Source organism: Balaenoptera musculus, chromosome 2 (genome assembly GCF_009873245.2).
Source record: "Balaenoptera musculus isolate JJ_BM4_2016_0621 chromosome 2, mBalMus1.pri.v3, whole genome shotgun sequence".
In the NCBI taxonomy this organism is placed as follows: domain Eukaryota; kingdom Metazoa; phylum Chordata; class Mammalia; order Artiodactyla; family Balaenopteridae; genus Balaenoptera; species Balaenoptera musculus.
In genome coordinates, this window is record NC_045786.1 from 116,319,349 (window position 1) to 116,331,738 (window position 12,390).

General features: G+C 34.8%; 1 protein-coding gene across 2 annotated transcripts in view; it reads right to left on the minus strand.

Annotated features, from left to right (window-relative positions):
* Positions 1-223: 223 nt before the first annotated feature.
* The window catches only part of FBXO33 (F-box protein 33), a 32,037-nt gene continuing 19,870 nt past the window's right edge, over positions 224-12,390 (minus strand). The window contains exons 2-4 of one of the 2 annotated variants that reach the window (XM_036843257.1): positions 5,706-5,816; positions 4,471-5,156; positions 224-2,486 (exon numbers count right to left, since the gene is read on the minus strand). In XM_036843257.1, the coding sequence (XP_036699152.1) occupies positions 2,215-2,486; positions 4,471-5,156; positions 5,706-5,816 (1,069 nt within the window). In that variant the 3' untranslated portion in view covers positions 224-2,214. The remainder of the gene's footprint in view (positions 2,487-4,470; positions 5,157-5,705; positions 5,817-12,390) is intronic. The other variant, XM_036843258.1, reaches the window with a different exon arrangement.

Here is a 12,390-nt window from a genome sequence, read left to right on the forward strand (position 1 = left end):
GGAGATGACAAAGCCAAACTAAAGCAGTATAAGGGTTTAAGAACTATTTAGTACTGGCATACTGAAGTCCTTTTTTCATCCAGTAGAGGAATTTTTAAAAATAAGAAGTTCCTATAGTCTATAAATTAAGTTTTACAATATCAATAATGTACTCTAAATGCATAATAACACTTGGATTTTGTGCTAAACAAACAGTCTGTTGTTTGCTTTTAAGCTTATGATGTTTTGCCATAGTGAGTTAAAAAAATTAAAACCCTCCAAATAATTCTGCCTATAGGTTTTATGATATATTCTCAAATTTAAGCTTTGCTGCATCAGAATTACAATAGGAGCTAACATGATTATACACATTATAAGAATTACTGCAGTTTATTTAACACTAAAGGTTTTCATGCTTCATGAACAATAAAATGTTACAGTGATCACTTTTTAATGCTTTATTCATTGATTAAAAGAATATACATTTAACATAAACCATACAACATCAGTCATCAGGTCAAACATTCAGCTGGTTTCCTTACAGTTTCTGTCAGGAGTTATTTTATCTGATCACATTTATAAGATAAAATCTCACCACATCTGGCATTTACACACACTGTGCCAGTGGATTCACACTACTGATGTACATATAAAATCCGCATGGTATGTGCTCACTGGAGACAAAACAGTGCACACCTGTCAAAAGGTCATTTTAATATAAGATGGTAAAACCATTTGTAAAATACATATAAACTTTTTCCATAAATAGAATCATATCTGGACATTTGTTGCATAAATTGTGTTTCCAAAGCTTACACTAGAGCAGCCAGGTCTCAGCACTGCTGGGCACCCACGTTGGCTACTTACTTTATTATTGCAGACTGTCCTTTAACATTAAATGCACAACATTCGTACCACTTAAAACTGGGGTCAGGTGGAAGTCTCACAGAGACCACGTCTGTACCGCGGTTGCCCTGAAACAGTTAAGTCGGCTTTTAAAGCCTCTCAGATATAACAAGGTTTTAAAACATACTTCATGGAATGTTCTTCATGTATCATAGCAGCTCATACCTGTGATAGAACAAGCTTTCAGTTTTTCCTTTCTTTCCTTTACATTCACTATTCACAGTGAAACAGGTGCATGGTTTTTTTTTTCTTTTTTTTTTTTTTTTTTTTTTTTTTTTTTTTTTTTTTTCAGAGTTCTGAGGTTGCTGACTGAGCCACAGCACAGCTGTGTACCACAGGTCGAAATTCGACCTTAAATATTACAATCTAGCAGTATCTGGCTGGCCAGACTGGGCCAGCCCCTGCCAGCATGTGGGCACTTCTTCAGTTAAATCTATTCTTTGGCAGCTGACACGCGCGCTGACAGAGAAAAATCCAGTGACTTGTTGCTAGGGATTTCACGACTAATGTTTGTTTGCAAGCATGTGTGTTTACAAACTCTGTGTTTTGATATTCATTTAGGAGGTTTTACCCTGGAATATTGTTTCTTTCTTCCTCCACTATTTGAAATCTTGGCTAAAAAGTTAACTTGAATGTATGATGTAATTGATGAATTAAATTATTATGTCAGATATAGTTTAAAAAAATCCAATAATTTGAGTATTTGTTTATGTAAATGCATTTAAAAAAGGATTAAGCAATGTTCTAACCTAGTACTATACAAAATTGAGAATGGTAATTGGTGATATCAACTATTATATATGTAATGAAAGTTAAAGTCTTGGCTTTTCTGTTAAAGATAACTCATTTGGGATTGTATTATCCTCCCTCCTTCCATTTCAAAGAAAAATTAATGAAATGCTATCACACAATGAATGAATGCAGTGCATTGCATACAAATCCACCAGGCTATGGATATATATCTATATATGTATAAAAATATTTTGGCTCCTGAGCTCTGACACACAAAGAATAAAAACATCAAAAGGCAGAGTAACTCAGTGAAAAATAAAGTTAGCCAGCAACCTCAGACAACCTTCGGTTGTATATTCTTAAGGTTTGGTAACAAGTCCATTAACCGTGAAAGCCCTATACATTGTCACTTTGAACTTCTAAACCAATACCTGACTACGTTCTTTGATCAAGAAGTAGAATATACATATATAATTCTATAAAGCTAATACTGATTAAACACAGCACAAAGGGATTAATTCACACTACTGAAAAAAAAAAACCATAATAGAACCCTACTTGCATATGTAACCACAGGAATTGTACATTTAAAAAAAGCTAAATGTCTTCGCTGAAGCTTTGCATCTCCCTGTAAAAATGACGATTTGGTTCAGTGAAGACACTGAGTGATTCGATGTCCATGATCGCGTGCCAAGGTTGACCTAGGCCCAGGGATACCTGCTCAATAAGGTTATGTACTGGATCCACATCCTGGTCGGCCAGTTCACCTTGGTCAAAATCAATGCTTTCTTCAGTGACTTCAAGTACTTTTAGATCAGAGCCACGAAGACGAGCAATGGCAATGAGGTTGTGTGCCCACACTGTGTAACCTTAAAAATAAGCAAAAGAGAAGCACTGTCATTTCCTTGCATTTTATTTTGTCTGTTTTATAAGTTAGTCTTTTCCACAAATTTGTATCTCACTTACCACTTTGGGGGTCCTTTGCCTTTAAAAATATGCTGAAATTTGAAAGGAAGTACGATTGCTTAGCTCAGGGAAAAAAAAGACTAGAAGCTTGATACTGTCTCCAAGAATATTACTGTGGCTGGTGAACAGATAGGTGCTGTAATCGTATTCTGATATCATTTCAGTTAGTAAAACTGAAGACATTTAAAGTTTAAAGTATCATTTTATAGCTTTTGACAGTGTCGTATCAAAAAACAAATTTTTATTTCATATATATGTATCTATTAACAATACATAGGGGACTTCCCTGGTGGCGTAGTGGTTGAGAATCCGCCTGCCAATGCAGGGGACATGAGTTGAAGCCCTGGTCCAGGAGGATCCCACATGCCGCAGAGCAACTAAGCCCGTGCGCCACAACTACTGAGCCTGCGCTCTAGAGCCTGTGAGCCACAACTACTGAGCCCACGAGCCACAGCTACTGAGCCCGCGTGCCTAGAGCCCATGCTCGGCAACAAGAGAAGCTACTGTAATGAGAAGACCGTGCACCGCAACAAAGAGTAGCCCCTGCTCGCTGCAACTAGAGAAAGCCCACGCGCAGCAACAAAGACCCAATGCAGCCAAAAATAAATAAATAAAATAATAAAAATTAAAAAAACAAAACAATACATAGTAAACTGGTATTTTTCATTAGTAAAAGTCATCTCCTATGGTGCTTCACAGTCCAAAGTTATAAAGTGACACTTTAAAGATAAATTGTTAATTGTCAGTAGCAAATATGTAAAGTATAAAACAGTTATGGGAATGATGGGTACTAACTTTAGAATAGTGGTTACCTCTGGAAAGGAATAAAGTTGAATAGATGGAGGAGCTTTAGCTGTAGCTAACATTTTACTTCTTAATAAAAGAAAAAAGCTTTAGGGAATTCTCTGGTGGTGCAGTGGTTAGGACTTGGCACTTTCACTGCCAGAGTCTGGGTTCAATCCCTGGTTGGGGAACTAAGATCCCGCAAGCCTCGTGGCACAGCCAAAAAAAAAAAAAAAAAAAAAAAAAAAGTTTAAAAAGACTGGCTTAAATTAATTTTAAATAACCTGCCATTTCTTCATCCTATAAAAAAATCCTAATTTACTTATTACCTTCAATATTGATCTATTCTTTGCTATTACCTCTGATGACTGGCCAAATTATAAAGCAAAACTTGAAAAGCAAGATATACTCCCGCTCAAATGCAGCTAAAAGATTAATTCAAAAATAATGAAACAGAGATAATAAAGTATGTTTAAGATGTTCATAGAGACTTCCTATTTTGTATTCTGTAAATGTCTTATAAGTTACAGAAAGGAAGTAATATGTTCTTCTAACTTGTAAGAAGAGGAATGCTCTCCAAATGAAAACAGTTCACAGTAAGATGACAGGCCAGCCAGTAAGAAAAGAACATATCCCAGCCAACAGAACCATCATTTAAAAAATACTGTACAAATTAACATGTTGATACCTAGAATCTAGAAGATGAGGCAGTGAGCATGAAAGAAATCATACTTTCTTCTTTCTTCTGTGTTATATTTTTAAGAGCTCTTATGATTAGAGGAAGAAATATATCTACTGCAGGTGGATATATATGTATATTTTCATAGATAATTTCAAATGCCATTTTTGTGAATACCATCAATCACATGGTAAAAGAAAAAAAGTAACATGAGAGCTGGAACAAAACACTACACTTAGGGTAAAATATGACTTTCCACTTGTAAAAGTGGTGAATCTTATACACGTTAAAAAGTATAAAAATCTGTATATCAACTTGTTAATAAGAGTTCTTGACAGTATAAATGCCAGTGCTATCTTTTTACTAGTATAAAATGTTTTAGGTGTAATACCAATATCAAATTATAGTGAACAAAAATCACCTACCATGAACTGCCAGAAGAGAGAGCTTTGTGCACCTCCATGCTAATAAAACCAACGGATCTTCATTTCGGTTGTCACTAAGATCTGGAAAACCAGACGTGTCAATCACATCATTCATTAATATAAAATGAGTGAGGAACTTGTCATACTGCCTAGATATAAGATCAACAATAGCTCCTGAAACACAAGTGATGTAGCTGTCAAAATGAATCCTCTCTAGTGGTATACTGGGTTTCAGAATCTTTAACATATCTTCACTCTTGATATCAAAAGCCATTATATAGACCCGGAAGTTGGTGCTCTTTCTTGACAAGGCTTTCCAATGCTCATCATTTGGCATGTTGTCCAGAGACTTGTGCATCACGGAAACATTGTGGACCAGGAGAGAAAGTCGCTGCAAAGGCACATGGTTGTTATCGGTTAAGACTCTTGCCATCTCAGCTGTAAAGTCACAGAAATCCAGGGCAAGTGAGCGTAGATTCACGAATTGCTCCAGTTCTACTGCAGTGATAAGGGTGCTGTTACCAGGAATATTGTTGTCCAGTAAACTCAGGTGCTCCATGGTGTTGGCAATAGAGTTTGAGAGAGATGACAGTGATGTTGGGGTTACTATTTCCAGCATAAACCCACAAGACAGCCACTTCAGTTGCCTACTATTACTAAGTATTTCTTCAAACAGCTGCTGAATTCTGTAAGGAAAACACATGCCACACGATCCTGTTAAGACTTAGCTCTAACCTTTAACACTGATTTTTGAAAATAGGGAATTAAATGGCATACAATGTTGAGATCCATTTCCTCTCATTAGTTAATTTCTGTTCAACCCACAAGTAATATTATCATTAAAATTCACATAAAAATATAATGAATAAGAAGTCTTAAACAAATAGATATATTAAACATATAGAAATATGTTCTTCAAGTAAAGGAGCATTTTACACCAGTATGGTAGAAAAGACTGATGATTTACAATTTATGTTATAGCAAAGACAAGTAGAGTAGTAACAGTCTTAAATAGCAATAATTACCCAGTAAATTCTTTGATATGTCTGAAAGATTTATGACATGGAATGGCATGTATTGATCACTGGATTTCATAGTTAAGACATTTCCAAGGTAGATGTTCTTTTCAGAAACAAGTATCATTACTCTTCTGATTGTATCTTCTAATTTTTCAGAAAAAAACTGAAATTGTTATTAATATGAGTCCCTTTCCACTAACTAACTATATAACTTACTGTTTAATTTTTTTGCCATCAGGGTCCACCTTGCTGAGGTATGTATTTGACAGACTTCCTTGCTGCTGTAGAACGCTTATGTCTCCAAAAAGGCTAAACTTCTGGAGGTTCCTACAAGAAAAGTAATTTAAAGTAATTGTCTAAATAATTAACATAAAAATATAAATGTTAAAAATAAAAATATGCAGAAGGGATATTCTAGAGATGTTTCTATCTTATAACTCATTTAGAATCCAATTAAGTACTTTCAGATTGCTTTTAACATACAATGAAAAGCAATGTGATTCAAGAGAAATAGTATAAGCTTTAAAGAATGAGGCATAACAATTAGTTCAGGAACTCAATGTTTTAGTGACCAGGGAAAAGTCTTCTTAAAGTCTCTGGGACTCAATTCTTTATCAGTAATAATAATAGCTACCTTAAAGGTTTAGGGATGAATAAATAACAAAATGACACATGAAAGAACTATTTAAGCTCTAAGTTTTATATATATGTTAACTGTAATATAAAATTTCCCCAAACCAGTTAACTTAGTGTGTTAAATGCTCAAGGGTGGGGCACTGCCCTGGAGATATCGTCTCAGTAAGAAATATTCTTTAACTAAAATCTAGAGAACCTTCCCTAGTTTTATGACCAAATGTATAGCTTATCAAAAAAAAAAAAACTATGTAAAAATCTTTCAATTTTAATAACTTTAGCTATAAAACATATTTTTCTAATAGTAAAATTCTAAATAAAGTAGGAGAAAGTTGATTACAGGATAAAGATTAAAAATTCCTAAATGCTAATAATAATGGTTAAACAACAAAAATTCAACTGAGTAAATTTAAAGATCAAACTGGTTATTAAAAGATTCATGAATCAGGCAGCATCCTATGTAGCAAATAGAAAGGAGCTCTGCAGAGCCGTAGAAAAGGAAAGGCTTTTTTAAAGGTGGAAAGGGGGCAGAAAAAGTAAATTATTAGCAAATAATGTACTGTTGCAGGCAATGGTCACCCTCCTAAACGGAACTGAAGGGCCTATAGGGCAGATTACCTTACTAATGCTGACCAGGTTGACTGATTACATTCCTGGGGTAGACTGAAACTGCAATTGTGCTAGGTATTAAGTCTTAGTTTGGTGACACAGGGTTTAGCATAAGTGACTCCATTTTGGGTCTTCTGTTTCCTTTATAACATAACCACTAGAGATTACATCTGTAACACAGAAGTTTGGGATAACTTTAATGAGAAATGTATAATCCACAAGAGTGACAAAAGAAGATTTAAGTAAACGAAAGATAACATTTCTTGATAGTATGTCACATTTTCCCAAATTAATAGCCTTAGTTTCACTAAAAAGCCTGATGATTCTAAAGCTTAGCTAGAAGAATAATCATTAATTCATTTATGCATTCAACCAAGTTTTCTCTTAGAGCCTACTAAGTACCAGGCACTGTGTGCTCCATCAGAGACAGGACAGGGATCAAGTGCTGTGAAGGACAAGCACATGGTGTCACATCTTAATGGGGGTATCTGACACTGTGTAAGTCAGAAAAGGCTTCCCTAAATAAACTGATGAAAAATGGGACCTGAAGGAAATGTGGGAGCTAACCAGGAGAAGGAGCATGAGGAGAGGCTGTTGTAGGGAAAAGGAAAAGCATATGCAGAGCCCCTGAAGTTGAAAGGAACAAAGTGAGCTTGAGACACTCAAGGAAAGGAATCTAGAATACAGAGAGCGTGAACACAAAGTGAAATGAGGTTGTAGAGGTAGACTGAGATGCCCCCAAATGATTTTAAGCAGGAAATAATAATGATTAAATTTGTGTCTGGAAAATATTGCCGTAGCATTGGTATAGCCTGGCAGGAGGCAGAGTCTAAGTGGGGAGACTGGTTACAAGAGTATTTTAGTAATAGAGATAAAAAATGGTATCTTGAACTGGATTTTTAGTGGTAGAGGTGAAGAGAAAGGACAGTCTCAAAACTATATTTAGTTACTAAAATGGACAGGAAAAGGTCCTGGATTAGCTATAAAGGGGTGAGGGAGAGAGAAGTCAAGAATAACTCCTAAATTTTTGAGGTTGTGGAACTGCATAGCTGGTAGAGCTTTTCATTCAGACAAGGATTCATAGAAATGAATCAGAAATTAATTAGGGTTTTCGGGGGCTTACGGGGTGGAGGTGAGGTGGTAGAATAGTTAGATTATGAGCTCTATTTTGCACATGTTGAGCTTGAGTGCCTTTAAGATAGTCAAGTTAAGATATCAAGTAGGCTATTCCAGTTCTAGAGCTGAGCAGTTATCTGGATGATAATTGAAGTCATGGATGGGGGGAATGGGGCTTAGGAAAAGAGCATAAATGAGAAGAAAAGCAGGCAAAAATTTCAGTTATGAGGAATTCCAATAATTAGAGAAGGATGAGGCTCAAAAGAAGAGGTCAGAAGTTGGAGAAATGCCAGAAATATGGAAGTCACAGAAACCAAGGGATAAGTATTTTACAGAGAATAAAGTGATCAACAGCAGAGTCATGAGGTCTCATAAGATGAGGACTAGACATGTCCCTTTGGCTTAGCAATATGGTGATCAGAATGGAAGTTGTTTTGTACAGTGTGATGAGAAGAGGTCAGATTGGATGTTTAGAAATAGAGATAGTGGATACAAATATTTTAAAAAATATGCTATGAAAAGGAGTAACACAAGAGACTAGAGAATACATAAAAGCCTCGAAATGAGAGGCAAAGGTAGAGGAGAATGGATGTGGCTCTTGATTAGCAAGATAGGGAAGGATGAAGGACTTTCATACCAGATAGTGAAGCATACTATGTGACCAACAATATCAAAACCAGTATTGGTATTAGCAGAAAAACAGGAAGACAAGTCAATGGAATAGAACAGATGGCTAAAAATAGACCATTACATGAAAGACTTTAATAAATGATAAAGAAGGTATTACAAATCAATAGGGAAAGGCATATTTAATAAATGGCATTGGGATAAGTGATTAGCAGTTTTGGAGAAAAATCAAATTAGAGCCAATTCTGACTCAATAGACCAAAATAATTTGCAGAAATATTATTACATACTAAAAAGTCAAGGTAAAACCGTACATGAAAAAAGTACATGAAAATGTAATGAATTTTAATCTAATTTCTGAGATAAGGCTTTCTAAGCCTAGAAATAATAGAATAAATCAGAAAGGAAGAGGTAAAACTTTGACTATATATAAATAAAAACCTTGATATTTAATAGTATACTAAAAACGGCAAACCAACATAATGAGAAAAAAATTTGTAACAAATGCTACAGTCATTATTTAAGATATAAGAGGACTCCACATAAATCAAGAACAAAAGCATTAAGAATCATACTGGTAAATGGGAAAAGGTTATAAAATAACCAATGTAGAACATGTCAAGGAAAATATTAGAAGGATTGCTAATGGAAAAAATCTAATATTTTCTTGACTTTAAAAAAAATTTAATCACTCTAAAAAACCTAATGAACTTTCCATGTGATTACCAAAGAAACTGTATTCTTAAAAACATTTCAAAGGAAGACACCTACTTAGATCTTTTTTCCCATTTAAAAAAAGGTTATAAAACTGTTCCTGAGAGCATGGCTACCATATCAGACTCCAAAGGTACATTGCTATATATATAATTATGACTGCTTTTAAAGTATTTTCCCTTTTACCCTTTCTTTATTCTGAAGTTGCCACCACATCCATGAATTATAAAGAGGTTGATTTGCTTCCCAGAGCAGAAGTTGATAACCTCTTCTAGAAAGGAAAATTTAAGACCTTGTATCTAAAAGAATATTTATTTTTGGAGAACAAGTTTTTATATAAAGTAGAAAATAAAGATATCACATTCAATTTCTAATAATATTCAGAGAGTCCTAAACAAGTCACACAATCTTAGTATTTTTCTCCTTCCAACCCAGTTTCCATTAATTACCACTGTATAACCATAACACTGTCCTTTGTGGTATTAAAACACATGTGTGAGAAGCTTTTCTTCCACAAAGGATTAAACAGCTACAAGAACTGCCTTCCCACTGTAAACAACAGGAAAAGTGGACAAAATATGTGAGACAACTGTTTTCACACACTGGACAATAAATAATATAGGACTGTGATCACTGAAGGATGGAATAAAATGAGTTGAGCACTATGACTGCCTCAGATAATGGCCTGGAAAGGGTTTCCAAGCTGCTAGCTGTGGCTCTGTCATATATGGCCTCTATTGTGTTGAGGTATGTTCCCTCTATGCCCACTTTCTGGAGAGGTTTTTTTTTTTCTTTCATAAATGAATGTTGAATTTTATCAAAACCTTTTTCTGCATCTATTGAGACGATCATATGGTTTTTATTCTTCAATTTGTTAATGTGGTGTATGACACCCATTGATTTGTGGATATTGAAAAATCCTTGCATCCCTGGGACCAATCCCACTTGATCATGGTGTATAATACTTTTAATGTATTGTTGGAGTTATTTTGCTAGTGTTTTGTTGAGGATTTTTGCATCTATGTTCATCAGTGATATTGGCCTATAGTTCTCTTTTCTTGTGTGATACCTTTGTCTGATTTTTGGTATTATGGTGATGGTGGCCTCATAGAATGAGTTTGGAAGAGTTCCTTCCTCTGCAATTTTTTGGAATAGTTTCAGAGGATAGGTGTTAACTCTTCTCTAAATGTTTGGTAGAATTCACTTGTGAGGCCATCTGGTCCTGGACTTTTGTTTGTTGAGGGTCTTTAAATTACTGAATCAGTTTCAATACTGGTAATTGGTCTGTTCATATTTTCTATTTCTTCCTGGTTCAGTTGGGAGATTGTACCTTTCTAAGAATTAATGAATTCAGTAAAGTTGTATGATACAAAATTAATATACAGAAATCTGTTGCATTTCTATACACTAACAATGAAATAGCAGAAAAAGAAAGGAAACAATCCCATTTACTATCACATGAAAAAAAATACAATACTTAGGAATAAACCTACCTAAGGAGTCAAAAGGCCTGTAATCTGAAAACTATAAGGAGCTGTTGAAAGAAACTGAAGATGACACAAACAGATGGAAAGATATACTGTGTCCTTGGATTGGAAGAATTAACATGGTTAAAATGATCATACTACCCAAGGCAATCTATAGATTCAATGCAATCCGTGTCAAACTACTCATGGCATTTTTCACAGAACTAGAACAAAAAATTTTAAAATTTGTATGGAAACACAAAAGACCCTAAATAGCCAAAGCAATCTTGAGGAAGAAGAACAGAGCTGGAGGAATCAGACTCCCTGACTTCAGACCATACTACAAAGCTACAGTAAACAAAACAGTATGGTGCTGGCACAAAAACAGAAATATAGATTAATGGAACATGACAGACAGTCCAGAGATAAACCCACACACCTATGGTCACCTAATTGAAGACAAAGGAGGCAAGAATATACAATGGAGAAAAGACAGTCTTTTCAGTAAGTGGTGCTGGGGAAAATGGACAGCTACATGTATAAGAATGAAATTAGATCATTCTCTAATATCCTATACAAAAATAAACTCAAAATGGATTAAAGACCTACATGTAAGACTGGATACTATAAAACTCTTAGAGGAAAACATAGGTAGAACACTCTTTGACATAAATTGCAGCAATATTTTTTGGATCCATCTCCTAGAATAATGGAAATGAAAATAAAAATAAACAAATGGGACCTAATTAAACTCAAAAGCTTTTGCACAGCAAAGGAAACTATAAATAAAACGAAAAGACAACCCACAGAATGGGAGAAATATTTGCAAATGATGCGACCCACGAGGGTTTAATTCCCAAAATATGCAAACAGCTCATACAGCTCAATATCAAAAAGGCAACAATCCAATCAAAAAATGGGCAGAAGACCTAAATAGACATTTCTCCAAAGAAGACATACAGATGGCTAAGGGGCACATGAAAAGATGCTCAACATCGCTAATTATTAGAGAAATGCAAATCAAAACTACAATGAGGTAACACCTCACACCGGCCTGAATGGCCATCATTAAAAAATCTACAAATAATAAATGCTGGAGAGGGTGTCGAGAAAAAGGAACCCTCCTACACTGTTGGTGGGAATGTAAATAGGTACAACCACTATGGAGAACAGTATGGAGATTACTTTAAAAAACTAAAAATAGAGCTACCATATGATCCAGCAGTCCCACTCCTGGGCATATATCTGGAGAAAAACCTTACTTTGAAAAGATACATGCAGCCCAGTGTTCACTGCAGCACTATTTACAATAGCCAAGACATGGGAGGAATCTAAATGTCCATTGACAGATGAATAGAAAAAGAAGATGTAGTACATATATACAATGGAGTATTACTCAGGCATAAAAAAGAATGAAATAATGCCATTTGCAGCAACATGGATGGACCTAAAGATTATTATACGAAATGAAGTATGATGATATCACTCATATGTGGAATCCAATTAAAAAATGATACAAAAGAACTTATTTACAGAACAGAAACAGACTCAGATTTGAAAACAAATTTATGGTTACCAAAGGGGAAACATCAGGCGGAAGGATAAATTAGGGGCTTGGGATTAACATACACAATTATATATAAAATAGATAACCAATCAAGACCTATTGTATAGTATATGGGACTCTACTCAATATCCTGTAATAACCTATATAAGTAAAGAACCTGAAATGAATA